We start from the raw sequence: 21,510 nt of genomic DNA, 5'->3' as shown, positions 1-21,510 counted from the left end.
TCCTAAATATATAAAAATATGAAGCAGCACAACTGTTTTCAATGCTGAAAGGCATCAAGTACGTCCGAATCCAATGTTAGCTTCACTTCCTGAGATACCTTCATCTGATTGATTTTTGAAGGCAGAATAGATGTATCCTTCACTGCCTTTGATATCCCACAATCCTGTGCTTTCCATTCTGTGAGGTTTTTTTTACCGTTTTCCACTTTTTATGTTATTTCTGGCGAGAAATTACCATTGTAGTGATTAAAAATTATCTTAGTTATCACTAAAACGAGTTCTGTCATTAAACTGTTACGCTGCCTTAGAAATCAGTTTCATGAGGCATCTTTGTGCGCCATGTTGATCAAAATATATCATACTGGTTCTCTGTTGAATAATCTTACCCTCCAAAACTTCTAGGCATTGGTTCCTTGCATATGCCATTAAATGCAAAATGGCTGAACCAGTTGTCATAATCTGTCAAACCATGTTTGATGTGCATTTCTGTTAGACTTTTTTGGTAAATGTGTCCTGAATTGAGGGATTATAAAGATGAATCTTGACTTTCACTAATGACAGGGAATGTAAAGCATTAGATCAACCAATAATCTCGAAACCAATGATCAACCAAGAAGACTCGAAAGCTATATCTTACCAAAGTTGTTTATGTTCCTAAGTGTGTTCCCCGAACTATACCTTAGAAAGCTGCTTAAGATATACCTTCTTACGTGCCACGTTACCGGGTGCTGTCCGTGGCGATGGTGCTGAATTGGTTGATATCGATGGCTCGAGAATCAATTATTCTCTCGTGCAGGGGTTGTTTATGTGAGAAAGCGGTGTTCTTTATTAAAGAAGCACTTCAGAAATAGTTGAAATTACATTTATTAGGACTATTGGATATTATAAATAATAATCCAAACTATAATAGCCTATAATAGCCTAGCCTACATATTTTAAAATTGTATCATATATTGCTGCCACAATAACCTTGTCAAAACTTTTACGTGCTTTCTTCTCTTTCCCAGTTTTGTTCGCTGAGGTGGAGCTGCGATGAAATATTGTTCTTGTAAATACTTTCAGCATTTCAGTAATAAAAGTGAACATCTTGCGTACGGTGCTCGGCAGTGATCAAAAAGGGTTTAAACAGTGGATTTTGAATCTCTTCTTGTAAACTCAAGAGATGTGGATTCGGACGGCACTAAAATCACCACACGACCTGTTTGTCAAAAAACAGTAGGTACTAATTTGGCCAGGGATTTTTACGCGGGTTGGGTGAGAAAAACACTGATATTATGGATTCGGACGGCACTAAAATCACGACTTACCCCTGTTAATGTTTAAAATACCGTACAAGCCCATGAGAAACAATATAAGCGTCCGAATAGGACTTAACTGACAGTAGCCTATGCTTTCACTGGCCTTTAAAAGCGCTTTTTAAATTAATAATATTGTATAATAATATAATTAAAAATATAACAATCAGTGTGATTGACAATTTTATTCTTTGCATGAAAACCCTTGAATTAGCCTAATTGAATACTGTCTGGGTGTATTAAAACTTCAGAATTATATTCGTATAGACCTGCAACAGTGATAAGGTAAAGCTAAGAGTGGTCCAGACCAACCTTACGAAAGTATGACTTACAAAAGATATACTTAGTGTACGAACATGTCGGGAATCTTGCCATAACGTTAAGAGAGAGGTTAAAGAATAGGTTAAGAACTACTTAGCGATAAGAACGTTTTGGGGAACCAGGCCCAGTTCTTTATAATAGCTCAGAGATACATCTCACAAACCTTTGATTTGCAAGCATAGACAGAGGACAACACAGTGTTACAATTTCTGACAATGGAACAATAAGGATCAGGGTCAACAGCCGGGAAGAAGAAGAGGGGTAAGGATGTGTGATGGAAGGGATGGGAGGCAAAACAGAGGAAGAGATAGAAAAGGCTAAGGACGTAGGCACATTTCAGATAAAATGAGCGACACTATTGTGGACCATGTTTTCAATCATGACCTTACTATACGGCCAAGGCAGCTGGTCGAAAGATGTAGCCTAACGTAGGGGAAACAACCATGCCCTCAATCGTTCAAACGCTTTGTAGAGAGAACAGGTATGAAATATGGATGGAGGGGTGGATGGATGGATGGATGGATGGATGGATGGATGGATGGATGGATGGATGGGTGGATGGATGGGGGGATGGATGGATGGATGGATGGATGGATGGATGGATGGATGGATGGATGGATGGATGGATGGATGGATGGATGGGGGGATGGATGGATGGATGGATGGGGGGATGGATGGATGGATGGATGGGGGGATGGGGGGATGGATGGATGGATGGATGGATGGATGGATGGATGGATGGATGGATGGATGGATGGATGGATGGATGGATGGATGGATGGATGGATGGATGGATGGATGGATGGATGGATGGGGGGATGGATGGATGGATGGATGGATGGATGGATGGATGGATGGATGGATGGATGGATGGATGGATGGATGGATGGATGGATGGATTGATTGACTGATTTATGGATGGATTGATTGACAATATTTCATGGTGCCCTGAAGGTCAGAAACCAATTTAAATGGAGATACTCTCAACAGAAAATGCTTTTTGTTCTGTCTGACTGAGCAGCAAAGCAGCAGGTTTCTGATTTAGATTATATCATTTATTTTAACACACCTGGAACGCTGAAAATGATACCGTTATCGTCTCCATGTAAACCACAAAAAAATATATATTTGTGAAAACTGTTGTACATATGTATTACATGTTCAGACTACAGGCGCGTAGTGTTTCTTTACAAAGTGGCATTGCCAACTACTGGCCTGGCAATGGCAACTACTGAGTTTTTAGTCATTTTCACAGATTCTTGTCAGCAGGGATCGTTTTGACAACGTTGTCGTTTGTCCGCAAAAAAAAGCAAAAGGAAAACTTTTTTGTCTTGTGCAAGATCGCCGCCGGACGTTCCCCGTCTTTGTGGTGTTTTGGCACTTACTGAAAAAACTCTACTGCGCTCTGCATTTAAGTCCTCGCTCTCTCCTTCCCCAAAAACCTGACACTACATTTTCCTTACTAGTTTACATTTTGAGAAGATTCTGAGGTTGATTAGCTTTTAAATATCACTTTTAAGCACTTTAAGCTAAAAAAAGACCACTCAATGTGTTTTATTATGTCTGGGCAATTTCAAGCACATAAAGGTTTTTATGCGTTGTTTAGTTTAGTAATATCCCATCTCACAGGAAAATGTCACCAATTTATGAGATGGAGATTTCATGTGAATACATATGATGTGACTTTCGATCGAGCGAAAATGTGTGAATGAGATTGTAAGAATTCATATGAATTAACCATGAATCAACCAATCTAGCGATCTACCTAAAATATATATTGATTTATTTATGTATTTACTTACTTACATGCTTAATTAGTGGGGTAACCTACTATCCTGGCGAGGTCAGCAAAAAAGTCCTTAATGTTGAGGGCTGCAGCTTTATTGGCGTTCACTCCATTTTCCACACTGTTACTGCATGCAAGGCCAACTGTGGTGATAGATTCGTTCAGGAAAAACCTTTACTGACCTTGACATTTTGATGCAGATGTGCTCCTTGTGTTATGATGTGGTTTGACTGTGATAAATCAACAAACAGTTCCATTATGTGGGATGAAATAGCTAACGTACAGAAGACGTATGGATGGAAACTTCGTTTTTTTATATACTTTCAGATTAATTACAGTCATCCAATCTCAATCTTCTTATTCATACCGAATAATGAATTCACACACTAATGTGATGTGGGCAGAGAGAGCCGTTACGTGTACAATGTGCTGCCAGTGGCTGCGGCGGCCCACACACAATGAGACATAGAGAGGAGAGTGGGCTGTGTAGTGGGCACAAGTTTGGCACACCGAACAGTGTCGAACACACAGGTGTATTTACTCGAACGCTCTCTGATTGGCTGGAGGGGAGGCGCAAAGATCTCCCACATCTTCTGTTTGTTCTTTTTTCCTTTTGTCAGTGGTATCACACTAACCGCTGTGCTCTAACGTTCAACTGAAGAAGAAATGAAAACCATGAGAAGAGATGAGAGGAGATATTGTTCTCTACCCAGCGGTGCTCCTCTGTCACTTTTGTTCATGTCCCACACAAAGTGGATATTGCAGCAGTCAAGCAATTAGCCTTTTAACATAAATAGAGGGATGATAATTATTTGATTTGTGAAGGGTGATTGAATTCAGTCTCCCAAGTATAGTTTAGACAGCTGACAGCTGTGCTTTATATCCTACACCTCTGACAGGAACACACCAGCAGCGGCATTGTGTTTCTGGATCAGAACTGAATTGAGAATGCCCTTTAGATTTCAGTTCAATTGCTGAATTTGAATTGGGCAGCAAGCATAAGGACGCTTGTTTCCTCTCAGTCTAAGGAATAAATAATAAAATAAAAAAGGTAATTACGACTTTCCACAATTTGGACTTGTATAATGTTGTCAGAATTACGAGTTATAAACTTGGAATCGCAAGAAATAAAGACTGAATTGCTATTAGACAAACTTGGAGTTTCAAGAAAAAAGTTAGAATTGCGAGATAAAAAGTCTGAACTGTAAGATATAAACTTAAAGATAAAAAAAACTCTTACAATTCAGACTTTTTTTCTTGCAATTCTGACGTTTTTCTTGAAATTCCGAGTTTATATCTAGCAATTCAAACTTCACTTTTCACAATTGTAAGATATAAACTTGCAATTGAGAGTTATAAAGTCCGTGTTGTAAAATATAGGGCCCTATCATACATTCGTTGCAATGCAGCGCCAGGCGCGACGCAAGTGTTTTTGCGAGTTTCAGCCCGACGCAGTTATCATTTTTACGTCCTGCGTTTCACGTCCACGTTGTTTAAATAGCAAATGCATTTGCACCCATTTGTTTGCTGATGGGCTGCTGGTCTGAAAACGAAGGTGTGTTTTTGGCGTTGCTATTTTGAGGAACTGAAATAGACTGCGCCATTGACTAACTGAAACCTGGTCTAAAGTCAGTGGATTATATTGATAAACGCAATGATTCTTTTTTTGTTATCTAAAGAGCGTATTAGTAATGTGCGCCTATAGGCGGGTGCATAATGCGCGTACACTTTGTCCCGTAGATGGTCTGCCTTAACCTCGCGCACAACAGAGCCGTTTCCTCGCTATAGAAGCGTTCAGTTTTTCCGCTTGCAAATTCCGCCATGTAAATAGCGAATCCGCCATAGCATGAGTGCAACTGGTTTTTAAAGCGATTGGGAGATGAGACTCTGATTGGTTTATTGCACGTTACACCCAAAACACACCCATTACTCATTAAGAGAATAGGTACAACCCTTTTAGACCATGCGCCGGGTGCACCGACCATTTTTCCCATCATTAGACCATGCGCTTGTTAAAATAGGGCCCATAAACACACAATTCTGAGGAAAAAAGTCAGTTGTACAGTTATAAAGCGAGTTATACATTTGAAATTGCAAGAAAAAAGGCTGAATTGCGAGATATAAAGTGACATATAAACACACTTGCGAGAAAAAAAGTCAGAATTGTGAGATAAAAAGTTACAATTGCTTTCATACAATTATATAAAAAAGAAATATTCTGTGGCGAAAACAAGCTTTGCTATTCGAATTGCTATTCAAATTTGAATGGAAGTTGAACTAAAATGATTTAAAACTTAAATAAATTCATAAAACTGTCTTTTTTTAAATAGAAAAAAAGAGATTGTCAAAACTTGTTTGCTTGTTTGTTTGTTTGAAATGTTTGAAAAAAAAGTATTGGAAAAAATATTTTGAAGAATTGAAGATTTATAGGCCTTACAGATAGATAGATAGATAGATAGATAGATAGATAGATAGATAGATAGATAGATAGATAGATAGATAGATAGATAGATAGATAGATAGATAGATAGATAGATAGATAGATAGATAGATAGATAGATAGATAGATAGATAGATAGATAGATAGATAGATGTTTATTATGAGAAAAAAAATGTTTTTACCATAATGCATCTAGAGACCTCCTAAACAAAATTAGAAACCTTTAAATTAGCATAATAGGTACACTTTAATCACTCCATTTAATTTAATTATTGATTTAAAAGAAAATAAATAGAATATGAATACATATTAGAGCCTTAATGCATTAAGTTTAAATGTCATTTTGTAATTAGCACTTCTTCAGTTATGATGCTTTTGGGCAATAATTCTAATAATTCTAAGATGATTCATGCTAATGAATTAAAAAATGAGACACCCATCTGCACAATACTTTATTAGTAATTCAAAATCGTATGCATTGAACAAAATTAAAAACAAAGATTCAAACTGCGATCTGTTACAATACTTGATTTCGGTCTATGACTCCCATTTCCCGTTCAACACAACGTCAAGGAAATACAGAAAATGACTTTTAAAATGTTCTATAGTTTCTTATTGATTGTTACACTAGTTAGGAATGATAAAAAATGTAATACTCGATCATTAGTGCTATATTAATCTAGAGCAAAAACTAATACAGAGCTGTAACACAAAACTGAAATGCCTCAGGTTACATAAGTTTTACTATGATTATATAGTGCCATGAACAAAACAAGTACAGGCTACACTACCACTAGCAGCAGCAATTGCACATCAACAGTCTCGGGGATAAAGGGGTTAAAACACTAAACCTATTCATGCCAAGCCAGAATGGCACGAATTGCGCTTCTATCTTGAAAAAAGCCACTGAGACAAAAGAAAATCCCAAATAAGAAAGTCCATTTGTCAAAAGAAACAACAATGTTGCCCAAAAGGGATTCTGAAACCCCAAAACAAAGAAAAATTGTTGCGAGTTGTGTTGAAATTCTACACGAATAAGACCGTTGTCTCTGTCCTTATTTTAGCATCTGTACAGACTTTACGCAAGAGAGCCGTCCCTTTAACTCGAACTATTCTTTCACTATTTAGTAATAAACTTTGGAAGTACTGTCAATAGGTCCATCATTTGTCCACGTTTACATTGATTCCTCTTGGTGACAGTAAGAAGAGTGGACGAGACAATCTGCATGTACAGATGCTGGGCCTGTATATATTAAAGAAATAGGCATGTCTATCATAATTTGTAGACAATCCTAATGGGATAAAACAAAATCTTAGATTAACTAAAATTCTGAGAAACGTTAACTAAAAGAGGCTTGGGGAAAGGAATAGGCACCTCAGTTCATCCATCCTTTTTAGATGATTCACATTTGATCCAGTTTGGATTTGGTTCCGATGAGTAAAATCCTACTGAATTTGATTCTTAGAGCAGTTCTGTTTAATCCACACAGGAATGGCTCTGAATTTTATTAGAAATCCATCAGTATTCAGTAAGATTTTATTGGATTGACTGATCAATGTCCTTTCCCCCAGAATTTCATTTTTATGAAGTATAATCTTATTTGATTTGTTGAGGACTGCTTTTTAACCCAGTTTGTATTGGATCTTGGATCCATTTGGGAGGGTTTTTATCTTCTTCTTTTTTTTTTTTTTTTTTAGAAGAAGAATCTTATTTTATCAAATTAATTAGGCCTATTCTTTTAATCCAGTAAGATTTTATTGATTAATAAATAAATAAATAAATAATTAGATTTTATCCAGTAGGAGCTTTTTTGATTCTTAGAGGGTATTATGTTAGATATCATTGTAATGAACTCCTAATTATGATAGAACTTCCATTTGCATTCAATAAAATCCTGTTGGATTAACCCATTAATGCCTTTTTATTTCATTTCATCCAATAGGATCTTTTTCAGTATACTCTCATCTGATCCCATTAGGACTGGCTCCAAATTATATGATAGGAAATTCCACAATCCGCATAGTCTTTTCTCCATTGAGACTGTTCATAGATTTCGTTTAAAGACTCCTCCGGGATCTATATGATGAAAACTTATCAACTGTAATGCTTATACAAAGAATCGATATATTCCGTGGGTAATATCATATGAATACATAGGATATTTACAGTGTCCTCCCGAAGCTGGCACTGCGTTATCAAGACACAGCGACCGATTCCAACAAGTTCTCATCCTTCGCCTGTCCCGAGTGTCCCATGTCCTCTGTCACGCCAGGATCCTCCGCGTTTGGGTCAGTTTTCCGCACTGCCGTGGGGGGTCTCACCATGATGCACTGCCGGACCACCGGCTTGCCTTTGCCCGCTTTGGGACTGCGGTTGTCGCGCTCGTATTCCTCCTGGGCTTTCTGTATCTTGCGCTTTTTCATTTTGCTTTTGTGAAAGTGGAAGGTCGTGATGGACACGGCTATTATCCCAATGATCATCGCGATGAGCACGAAAAGCACGACGGTGGATGAGAACGCCTGGAACAACTGATCCACCCGGTCAAAGCAGGTGCCATTGTTGGTCCGAGCGGTTCCGTTTAAGGCACAGTGGGGAATGGAAAGCGCCAGTCTCTCCAAGGTCCGGGCACTCATTTATTCCGGTTCGGGCTGTGTCTGTATTGCAGGGAAGAATTGAGATGAGAGCGAAAAGAAATGTCCACCCCTGCGAATGCGCGCGCTATATTGCATTCATTTCTCTTGGGGGGGAAACGAGTCCACCTAAAATAGATCCAATGAGGAATCCAGGGTTAGAAAAGAGCATGTGGGGTTTTTAGCGTTACAATTCTAGTCACGTTGGAAATCGTCCTTTAAAACACTTTCAAAACCCACACCTTTGACGCATACAGAATGTGTTTAAGAACAAAAGCGATCTCATTCGTACGGGGCGCGCGCGCGCTGGTCGCTATAACTTTGTGGCGTATGCGCGCAAATAATGCCTTTCGCAAAGCTATTCTTTTACAATTACAAAAGGCATATATCTGTTTCAGCATTCATTTCTCAACTGCGGCATTCCTTCAGATCAGCCAGCAGAAGCAGGGCTGTTCATCAATTAGATTCTGTCTGGAGAAAACCATAAAGTAGCCCATACGCAGGAAAAATAAATAACTAGCTTCTCCAGACACATGAACATGCGAAGATCTACATTGAAACCGATAGTTTACCTGCCTCTACTGTAGGGATGTCTCTGCTCCGGAGGCGAAGACCGCTCGTGGTTGCAAATTGTGGAGAAAAAGGAGCTGAATCCAGCCAATCGCCGAGGCTCGCAATGACGTATCGCTTTGAGGATCCAAACGCTCCAGCAACCTCATTCAGACGTACAGTTTATATGTTCAGATGACAATCCAGGGTTTGATATTCTCATTTATGGGGGTTACACAAGGGTATGTGCTGTCAAAAAACGTCCCTTCTTCCCTGCATTTGTCTGATGCACCCGCATTTATAACTCACACACACACTCTTAAAAATAAGGTTCCAAAAGGGGGTTTTCACAGAGATGCCATAGAAGAACCATTTTTGATTCTCAAAAGAACCTTGCAGAGAACAGTTACTAAAAGAAAGAAAAAATCATAGTGTAAAGAACATTTTAACTGTCTAAAGAACCTTTTTTTATTGTGCTGTAAATAATTGGATGGAAGGTTCCATGGATTAGAAAACAGTTCCTTCATTAATGAAACACGGGAACAAATTAGTAACACTCTAGTAACTACTATTAACTAACAAGAAACTCTGATTAACAAATTAGTAAGTAATAGCGCTCAGTTGGATGTAGTTTACTATTAGCTAATCAGTTTTCATAATTAACATGAATAATGCATAATTTATAATAAAAGGTAAAGTAACCCAGTAGTAATGACTCAAGTGTTTCTACATCCTTCTAAAAGAACAACTGATAATTTGGATCAGTATTCTAAAGTGGAAAACATGATATTGACTGAAGTCATTGTAAGCTTTTGAGGTTTTTGTAAGATTTTGAAAAGCAATTCCATTACTAGTGTGTTCCCACGATCTTCACTTTAGAATACTGATCCAAATAATTAGTAGTTCCTTTAGAAGGATGTAGTAACACTTGAGTCATCACTATCCAAAACCTTACAAAAACCAGTCAATATTAGTAATTATGTTTTCACTTTAGAATACTGATCCAAATTGTATTCTTTAGAAGGATGTGGTAACACTTGATTCATTACTAATGGGTTATCATTACCTTATATTATACATTATGCATAAATAATATCAATTATGAACCTGTTATTAGTTACTAGTCTTCAGTGAGGTATGAAAAATAGTAGTTACTGATTAGCTAATAGTGAACATTCGACTTAGAGCTATTACTTACAAATTTGTTAATCAAAGTTTCTTGTTAGTTAATAGAATGTTAACAGTGCGTTACTTATTTGTTCCTGTGTAGTTATTCATTAATGAAGGAACGGTATTCTAAAGTGTTACCGAACCTTTTTAAGGGTGTATAGGGCAGGGGTGCCAAAATCGGTCCTGGAGGGCCTCTGTCCTGCAGAGTTTAGCTCAAACTTGCCTCAACACACCTGCCTGGAGGTCTCTAGTGTGCTTAGTAAGACCTTGATTAGCTGGTTCAGGTGTGTTCATTTGGGATTGGAGCTGAACTTTTTGTGATGCATTTGCAATGTAAATGTGATAAACATACATACAGTTTATAAAGTGATCAACTGAAGCTGATCACAAAAGCGTAAGGTTGATATGGCTACCTATATGTTCTATTTTGCTAACGTTCCCATTACGTTATGAAATCATAATTACTGGAATTTTTGCATGGAATAATGCCACCATGCAAAAATCTTTATTAAAATGTAACATTTTAAAAGTCTTAAAACCAAACTTGACCTACACAAGTTTTTGTGAGATTCAGCTCGGCAAAAATTCTCTGAAGCTCCAAGTTGTCAAGTATAATGTTCAACCTTCCGTAATGAGAAATGCACGTGTTGGCTCTCGGGAACCTCACAATATGCTGGGATGTTATACCCTTCAAGTTAAAGTTTGTTAATGAAATCCAACACAGCGTTTTACATGACCGTCCCTCATAAAGACGGAGCATTTTAATCGTCCCACTAATCTATTCCAAAGGCCTATCCAATCCCATTGAGATTAATTACTACATCATTTGTTCTGTGCTGGATAAATGTGCAAAGTGACCTCTATTATCACTCCACCTGCTCAACATCTTCTGTCAATTAATCTTTCAGAATCCGGTGCCTCTGATAATCGTTGGAGTGACCAAATTATTAATTTCAGCACGTTAGGATTTCAACCTCTGATGTACCGTATTATTGACAAAATCTATGCAATTACTTCTTTAAGAGATCAGATTTAAAATTGTACCTGGTATATGATAAAAACTCACAGTTCATGCTTCAAAACCTAGTTAATGTGTCAGTAAATTGGCCAATGCCACCAACATAAAAAGTGTGTTTGTCATCTGTGAGCCCCATACATTGGTCAAAATGTTTTGGAAATATTTGTTATATACAAATGTCATGTTTTTTTTCTACTTTTTTGTTGACACTCGCTGATTTATACTATACAAGAATGTGAGTTTTGTCTAGCTCAAGGCTCTTGTGTCTTACACTGAGCTTTTTAGATACAGAATCAGACAGTAGGTAAACATTTACTGGAAAAAGTCAAAACTGACAAAAAGAGAACTAAAATAAATGTACGGCTGTTGTTGCTGCTGTTTATGAAGAGTTTGACAGTTTCACAGAGAATCAACTCATCAGGTTTGCAAATTGTGGACAAATTGAGTACATCTTTTGCTCACATGCCAAAACACATGCAATTTGCTTAAATCAATAAGAAATTCAAATCTGATGTGAACAAGAATCTGTCACAGTGTCTGGTTTATGTTCCTTGGGTCACCACTAGATGTCCTCCTTCCCCACGGTGTCCATCACACTCTTGAACTACATCCCCCATGATCCTTGTCTTTTCATTGCACTCAGCTGCCCCTTATCACTGATCATTGCACTCCGCCTGTTCCCCATTAGCATTGTTATTTCCCTGTGTATATATACCCTGTCTGTTTTAGTATGTGTCACGGAGTCCTTGTTTGTATCACACCACTTCCAAGTTCTGTTCTTGCTGTTGTCTTGTACCTGTTTTTGTTGGATTGCTCTATTGGATATTGACCTCTGCCTGGACTGGATACGATTTTGGATTTGCCCAATAAAATATACTACTGCATATTGGATCTCTCTGTTTCCCTGTGTGGATCGTGACAGAATCTGATTGTTCAGAGATCTGAACTTGTTTTGAGAGAGAGAGAAAATCTCATTTGAGAATTGAATGAAAGCTATTGAGAAAAACTGTAAATTGAATTAAATTGAACGATGGAACTGAGTCATATCTAGTAGAGACCTGATTATTGTGGAGATTTTGGGAGTGGGACTTTTGGCAAACCCCTAGCAACCACCAGTACACCCTAGCATCCACACAGAAACTTGGTAATAATCACTCAAATCACCCTATAACTGCATAGATTCACCATGACAACCACCCACAAAACCCTAGCATTGTGGTGACAGGTTTTACATGGGAAAATTCCCACTCACATTTTCTTCAGAAAGTATGAAACATATAGCTACGATGTGATTATCATTTTAGTGTCCCTTTTTATATCTAAAAATGTACCTTGATTGAAAGGACCTTCTTATGAGTAGATTTTAAATATGTTGCCTACACTGTAAAAAGTTTAACTATTATTTACTCAATTTTATTGGTGAAACATTTTTACACTCAATAAAATTGAGTAAATTTTAAAGCTGTGAAATCAATGAAATATACTGTATGAATTGAGTAAATGCAAGTAAAAAAATTAAGTAAATCTGAGTAACTGCATCTGGTACATTAACAAATAAAATTGAGTAGAAATAATTTAACATTTAAACATTAAAAAAACAATATTTATGAGTAATATTAACTGTTTTTATTAATGAGTAATATTAACTTTTTTATTTTCTCTAAACCTTTGTAAAATAGTACTCCAGACAACCACCAGTATACATTACATTGGCCTTTATTTTCAATGAGTACAGCAATACAGCACATTTTAGACTGTTTTTTCATGTATACAATATTGCCTGCATTTAAACTTATTTAACAAGTAAAAATGAAATATTTAAACATTCAGGTAGCCAAATTCAAGTGTAATCAACCACTCTGTTATCCAATATCCACCGAATCTGCGCTGGTCCTCGTGCCGGAGACAGACTCGCGCTCTGCGGGTGAACTTTGAACTTCATACCGCCGTCTTGCATTTCACTCACAGTCACTGTCTGAGGCACAGCCGAAATATACTGCGAGCGACTGACATAACCTGCCAATAAACAAAAAGTGATAGTTCTGAGGACATTTTATCATCCAAATGATAATAATTATATTCATTATCATTATGAAAGTCATGTGTTTATGCAAAGCGTTTCAATCACGCAAAAAGACAAACGCGGCTCTCGTCTCGTTTAGGTGTCGAATTACGCCTCTGTATGTTGTTTTGCATTAAATATGATTTGAAGCACAGTAATGATTTTATAGATAAAATAAAACATACACCAACCTGAATTTCACAGTGAAAATGCACCAAATCTGCGACGCTGAGAAGAGAGCTGTTGTTCTTGACTGGAGAGTTCAAACAGCCACGCTCACTCCAACCGTCGAGTTTTCGTCACGTCAGAGGGTGGGGGAGGGGGGGGGATTATTTTAATTGAGTAAACTTACTCAATTTTAAGAGCGTGTTAAATATATTAATAATATTGATTTGAATTAAGTATTTTTTTTGTTTCTTGAAACAGATCAGTTTAATTAAACATTCTCAAATATTTTCATAGAAATTTCACATATATATTAAGTATATTATAAAGAAATAATTGGTTAGTCAAATACTAAATTATTTTATTGAAAAAAACTTAAATATATCTGTAAATTTTAGATCAAATTAACTGTTGGATTTTTACTCAATTATTTTGGTATGTTTAACTCAAACAATCAAGTAAACGATATACAGAGATTTTATTAAGTTAATAAAGTTAAAAATTTCTGTAATATTTACTAAGCCACAGAATTATTTTTTACAGTGTAGATTACAGCTGTGTATACTGACTTTGAGAGGTGCATCCTGGGAGTTAACATGTTTGTTAGAAACAAACTGCTTTCCCTTACTATCTGGTCCAATTCATCCATTTCTTTCTTTTTTTTTTTTTTTTTTATTAGACCATCAGATCAAAATTTTTACATTTTTAAAGATCATGAGAACAATGATGGATGGATGGATGGATAGAGACAGACAGACAGATAGATAGATAGATAGATAGATAGATAGATAGATAGATAGATAGATAGATAGATAGATAGATAGATAGATAGATAGATAGATAGATAGATAGATAGACAGACAGACAGACAGATAGACAGACAGACAGACAGACAGACAGACAGATAGATAGACAACAGATAGATAGACAGATAGACAGATAGATAGATAGATAGATAGATAGATAGATAGATAGATAGATAGATAGATAGATAGATAGATAGATAGATAGATAGATAGACAGACAGACAGATATGAGTGTGTGTATATATATGTATATATATATATACAGTGAGGAAAATAAGTATTTGAACACCCTGCTATTTTGCAAGTTCTCCCACTTGGAAATCATGGAGGGGTCTGAAATTGTCATCGTAGCTGCATGTCCACTGTGAGAGACATAGTCAAAAAAAAAAAAATCCAGAAATCACAATATATGATTTTTTAACTATTTATTTGTATGATACAGCTGCAAATAAGTATTTGAACACCTGTCTATCAGCTAGAATTCTGACCCTCAAAGACCTGTTAGTCTGCCTTTAAAATGTCCACCTCCACTCCATTTATTATCCTAAATTAGATGCACCTGTTTGAGGTCGTTAGCTGCATAAAGACACCTGTCCACCCCATACAATCAGTAAGAATCCAACTACTAACATGGCCAAGACCAAAGAGCTGTCCAAAGACACTAGAAACAAAATTGTACACCTCCACAAGGCTGGAAAGGGCTACGGGGAAATTGCCAAGCAGCTTGGTGAAAAAAGGTCCACTGTTGGAGCAATCATTAGAAAATGGAAGAAGCTAAACATGACTGTCAATCTCCCTCGGACTGGGGCTCCATGTAAGATCTCACCTCGTGGGGTCTCAATGATCCTAAGAAAGGTGAGAAATCAGCCCAAAACCTCACGGGAGGAGCTGGTCAATGACCTGAAAAGAGCTGGGACCACCGTTTCCAAGGTTACTGTTGGTAATACACTATGTCATGGTTTGAAATCATGCATGGCACGGAAGGTTCCCCTGCTTAAACCAGCACATGTCAAGGCCCGTCTTAAGTTTGCCAATGACCATTTGGATGATCCAGAGGAGTCATGGGAGAAAGTCATGTGGTCAGATGAGACCAAAATAGAACTTTTTGGTCATAATTCCACTAAACGTGTTTGGAGGAAGAAGAATGATGAGTACCATCCCAAGAACACCATCCCTACTGTGAAGCATGTGGGGGGGTAGCATCGTGCTTTGGGGGGTGTTTTTCTGCACATGGGACAGGGTGACTGCACTGTATTAAGGAGAGGATGACCGGGGCCATGTATTGCGAGATTTTGGGGAACAACCTTCTTCCCTCAGTTAGAGCATTGAAGATGGGTCGAGGCTGGGTCTTCCAACATGACAATGACCCGAAGCACACAGCCAGGATAACCAAGGAGTGGCTCTGTAAGAAGCATATCAAGGTTCTGGCGTGGCCTAACCAGTCTCCAGACCTAAACCCAATAGAGAATCTTTGGAGGGAGCTCAAACTCCGTGTTTCTCAGCGACAGCCCAGAAACCTGACTGATCTAGAGAAGATCTGTGTGGAGGAGTGGGCCAAAATCCCTCCTGCAGTGTGTGCAAACCTGGTGAAAAACTACAGGAAATGTTTGACCTCTGTAATTGCAAACAAAGGCTACTGTACCAAATATTAACATTGATTTTCTCAGGTGTTCAAATACTTATTTGCAGCTGTATCATACAAATAAATAGTTAAAAAATCATACATTGTGATTTCTGGATTTTTTTTTTTTTTAGATTATGTCTCTCACAGTGGACATGCACCTACGATGACAATTTCAGACCCCTCCATGATTTCTAAGTGGGAGAACTGGCAAAATAGCAGGGTGTTCAAATACTTATTTTCCTCACTGTATATATATATATATATATATATATATAGAGAGAGAGAGAGAGAGAGAGAGAGAGAATATAGCCTGCAATAGAAATGTTATATATAGATAATGATAATAACACCACCATATAAAATTCAACATCAATATAGTATTCAAACCTAGTTTAATTAAACATTTAAATTAAAATGATGTGACAGGCCTAGCTAATTAGCATCGATATGCAGTTACACATTCTAGTAATAATATCATTTTTCACTTCCAGTTTTTCTAAACTTTTTAGGAGTCTAGGAGTCACCATTGGAAACAAGTCTGAGCTTTTCTTACACAGGCTCTTCTCAAACATGACTCTCTTTAGCATTCTCTGCTTGGTGCTGTTAGCTCGTCCCTCATCAATCTCAAACACTCAAATGCTGTGAAAGGCTTTCAGCACTATAAAGTTCCCTGTTTCCACATGAATCAATCATACATCTCTAGTGCATACTAATGAAACGCTCAGCTCACACACAGGAGTGTTTGGGCTGTTGTACTATCAGTTATCACTGTGGAGGACACAACACATCACTGAACTCTCGATGAGACTCGTCTTTGGCAGCTAGCATTAAAGACAAACAACAACCGCATCCTCCCACATCTCTAAAGCTTGTACGCCCTTTAAATACAAAGTCAAGAGTTTCACCCTCCCCTCTACGGAGTAGATTTATGCTGTAATTCAGTAACTGTCAATGTAAAAAGAGGTTACGGGTACATGATGTGGGAGGGAAAGCAGTTTTGCTCCACCCAACACATGTGAAGTTTGTTTTAGCCTGGTGTGTCTGAGCTTCCGAACATCACATCGGACTCTGTCTCCATCCAGTGGAGGTTTAATGCAAATCATAACCTTGTATGATATTTTTTACATGTGTGAACTCCACTAGTGTAGCCCACTACTTAAAATAACTTTGGTTTTGCATTTTTCAAATCAATAATATATACTGTATATATATATACACACACTATATTGCCAAGAGTATTGGGACACCCCTCCAAATCATTGAATTCCAGTGTTCTGATCACTCTCATGGCCACAGATGCATAAAATCAAGCACCTAGACTGCAGACTGCTTCTACAAACATCTGTGAAATAATGGGTCACTCTCAGGAGCTCAGTGAACCCTAGTGTGATAGGTTGCCACCTGTGCAATAAGTCCATTTATACCATGGTCTGGTTGAATACTCGATTCTGATTGGCTGCAGGGTGTCCATTAAAAAGTGATAGAGGACACCTAGTAAAGGAGTTCTGGTGAAACTGACTGTTTACCGTTAGAAATTAATAAATAAATGCGCTGGCTACATCAGCTGTGAGTAACCATAGCAACAGGCAGTAAACTGAAGCGTTCTACGAGCTGAGCGAACTATAAATATCTCCGGTTGCTAAATAAACCATCAGACGTAACCAGGGAAACCGAGTTATTGTTTGTAAAAACTTTAGATTTCGATTGTAAAACTAATTCAAATATAAACTAATGTTTTAAAAATGTGTAATTTGGCAAGTGACCATGGTATTAGCGGGTTAATGCCCTTCGAGGTGTCCATTGTCAGGTATTAATGTACGACGCCGAGGCGTGAACCGTCCGACGCGCAGCGGAGGACAATGGACACCTCATCGGGCATTAACCCTTACTCGTGAAATTTCTCACTACTAAATATTCCACGGTCAACTGTTTGTGGTATTATAACAAAGTGGAAAGCAATTGGGAACAACAGCAACTCAGCCATGAAGTGGTAGGCCACGTAAAATCACAGAGCGGGTCAGCGCATGCTGAGGTGACAGTGCGCAGAAGTAGCCAACTTTCTGCAGAGTCAACAGCTACAAACTTCCGAACTTCGTGTGGCCTTCAGATTAGCTCAACAGTGTGTAGAGCTTCATGGAATGGGTTTCCATGGCCGAGCATCTCCATCCAAGCCTTACATCACCAAGTGCACTGCAAAGCGTGGGATGCTGTGGTGTAAAGCAGCCGCCACTCGACTCTAGAGCAGTGGAGACGAGTTCTCTGGAGTGATGAATCACGCTTCTCTGTCTGGCAATCCGATGGACGAGTCTGGGCTTGGTGGTGCAGGAGAACTGTACTTGCCTGACTGCACTGTGACAAGGGGTGTAAATCGGACAGTTCATCCCGATACAAATATAATATCGATTCTCTCAGCCAGCGATTTGATATTTGCCAATACCTAAAAAAATTCTGCGATACGATTTTGATTCAGGGCTATATCGATTGATTTAACAATATTTAAATATTATGTGCCAAGTTTATACTACAAGTTACATTTTTATTAACTCACAAATGCTAGCAAAATATATGACATGAACGTTAAATCAAACTCTTTGAAAATTGCACACCTCTGGAAGGGCGCACTCGACGGGACGAGACTCTGGAAGGGCGCACTCGACGGGATGAGACTCTGGAAGGGCGCACTCGACGGGACGAGACTCTGGAAGGTCGCTCTCACCGGGACGAGACTCTGGAAGGGCGCACTCGACGGGACGAGACTCTGGAAGGGCGCACTCGACGGGACGAGACTCTGGAAGGTCGCTCTCACCGGGACGAGACTCTGGAAGGGCGCACTCGACGGGACGAGACTCTGGAAGGGCGCACTCGACGGGACGAGACTCTGGAAGGTCGCTCTCACCGGGACGAGACTCTGGAAGGGCGCACTCGACGGGACGAGACTCTGGAAGGGCGCACTCGACGGGACGAGACTCTGGAAGGTCGCTCTCACCGGGACGAGACTCTGGAAGGGCGCACTCGACGGGACGAGACTCTGGAAGGGCGCACTCGACGGGACGAGACTCTGGAAGGTCGCTCTCACCGGGACGAGACTCTGGAAGGGCGCACTCGACGGGACGAGACTCTGGAAGGGCGCACTCGACGGGACGAGACTCTGGAAGGTCGCTCTCACCGGGACGAGACTCTGGAAGGGCGCACTCGACGGGACGAGACTCTGGAAGGGCGCTCTCGACGGGAAGAGAGTCTGGAAGGGCGCACTCGACGGGACGAGACTCTGGAAGGGCGCACTCGACGGGAAGAGACTCTGGAAGGGCGCTCTCGACGGGAAGAGACTCTGGAAGGGCGCACTCGACGGGAAGAGACTCTGGAAGGGCGCACTCGACGGGACGAGACTCTGGAAGGGCGCACCCGACGGGACGAGACTCTGGAAGGGCGCACCCGACGGGACGAGACTCTGGAAGGGCGCTCTCGACGGGAAGAGAGTCTGGAAGGGCGCACTCGACGGGACGAGACTCTGGAAGGGCGCACTCGACGGGAAGAGACTCTGGAAGGGCGCACTCGACGGGACGAGACTCTGGAAGGACGCTCTCGACGGGACGAGACTCTGGAAGGGCGCTCTCGACGGGACGAGACTCTGGAAGGGCGCACTCGACGGGAAGAGACTCTGGAAGGGCGCACTCGACGGGAAGAGACTCTGGAAGGGCGCACTCGACGGGACGAGACTCTGGAAGGGCGCACTCGACGGGACGAGACTCTGGAAGGGCGCACTCGACGGGAAGAGACTCTGGAAGGGCCCACTCGACGGGAAGAGACTCTGGAAGGGCGCACTCGATGGGACGAGACTCTGGAAGGGCGCTCTCGACGGGACGAGACTCTGGAAGGGCGCACTCGACGGGAAGAGACTCTGGAAGGGCGCACTCGACGGGAAGAGACTCTGGAAGGGCGCACTCGACGGGAAGAGACTCTGGAAGGGCGCTCTCGACGGGACGAGACTCTGGAAGGGCGCACTCGACGGGAAGAGACTCTGGAAGGGCGCACTCGACGGGACGAGACTCTGGAAGGGCGCTCTCGACGGGACGAGACTCTGGAAGGACGCTCTCGACGGGACGAGACTCTGGAAGGGCGCACTCGACGGGAAGAGACTCTGGAAGGGCGCTCCCGACGGGACGAGACTCTGGAAGGGCCCACTCGACCGGACGAGACTCTGGAAGGGCCCACTCGACCGGACGAGACTCTGGAAGGGCACTCTCGAAGGGACGAGACTCTGGAAGGGCACTCTCGAAGGGACGAGACTCTGGAAGGGCACTCTCGAAGGGACGAGACTCACAGGTTCATCAAGTTCGTTGAAATTATCCATCCTTAATCACTTTTAGGCCACTTTGACGAAACTCCTCTCAGCTAGCGCGTCTTCTTGAAGTGACTAGCAGCCTTGTCACCTGACCTGAATACTGCACACTGATTCGCTAAAATTGACTTTGTGATCACAAACAGCAAGGGTGCTTGTCGGTTTCTGCTGTAAAACATGAACTCACGATGCCTTGACACTTGGCAATACCGGCTTTGGTGACAAAACTTGTTTAGGGTTCAATCACTCTTGTCAGGCGTCTATTTCAGCGAAGGAGATTAACGTTACAAAGACACACCGGCAGACAGTATGGTGAGTAAACGAAAATGCGTAGACGGACGGTACGTGAGGATGTGGAGAGTGTCAAAATAAAGGTATTATAATAAAGGTATTATCTATATTTTACATGTGACATCGATGCATCGTATCGTTAGAAGTTTGATCAATGCATCAATCCATATCGATGTATTGTTACACCCCTAAGTGTCCAGTTTGGTGGAGGGGGGATTATGGTGTGGGGTTGTTTTTCAGGGGTTGGCTCGGCCCCTTAGTTCCAGTGAAAGGAACTCTTAATGCTTCGGCATACCAAGACATTTTGGACAATTTCATGCACCCAACTTTGTGGGAACAGTTTGGGAATTGCCCTTCCTGTTCCAAAATGACTGCACACCAGTGCACAAAGCAAGGTCCATAAAGACATGGAAGAGTGAGTTTGGTGTGAAGGGACTTGACTGGCCTGCACAGAGTCCTGACCTCAACCCGAAAGAACACCTTTGGGATGAATTAGAGCGGAGACTGTGATCCAGGCCTTCTCATCCAACATCAGTGCCTGACCTCACAAATGTGCTTCCAGAAGAAAGGTCAGAAATTCCCATAAACACACTCCTAAACCTTGTGGAAAGCCTTCCCAGAATATTTGAAACTGTTATAGCTGCAAATGGTGGGCCAACTCCATATTAAACCCTACAGATTAAGAATGGGATGCCATTAAAGTTCATGTGCATGTAAAGGCACACGTCCCAAAACTTTTGGCAATATAGTGTAAATATTACAGCAGCACTCAAGATCCATGAACTCCACAAGTTTAATTGTGTTTGTTCACATGTTTAGTGTCATATATTTGGATTAGTGAACCATATATATTAAGAATCTGAAAAAATTTAGTGGGAATTTATGGGAATCTGATTATTTTATTATATGTGAAATAATAGCAAAAATAAACAATACTTTCTGGACTTCCTGCATTCATAGATGCATATCATTGATGAATCAGCATTTTTTTTTAACGAATGTTTTGAATTAAT

At 40.2% G+C, this 21,510-nt stretch overlaps 1 protein-coding gene across 1 annotated transcript; it reads right to left on the bottom strand.

The window, feature by feature from the left end:
• Positions 1-8,038: 8,038 nt before the first annotated feature.
• Positions 8,039-8,476, bottom strand: LOC308693610 (uncharacterized protein C11orf87 homolog; the record flags this gene model as incomplete). The annotated part of the gene is made up of 1 exon (XM_081370629.1): positions 8,039-8,476. One exon carries the CDS (start codon positions 8,474-8,476, stop codon positions 8,039-8,041), a length of 438 nt encoding a protein of 145 aa, XP_081226755.1.
• Positions 8,477-21,510: the final 13,034 nt, after the last annotated feature.

This window comes from Scardinius erythrophthalmus (assembly GCF_964197995.2).
Source record: "Scardinius erythrophthalmus genome assembly, chromosome: 7".
In the NCBI taxonomy this organism is placed as follows: Eukaryota; Metazoa; Chordata; class Actinopteri; order Cypriniformes; family Leuciscidae; genus Scardinius; species Scardinius erythrophthalmus.
This window is presented reverse-complemented; position numbering and strand designations above follow the sequence as displayed.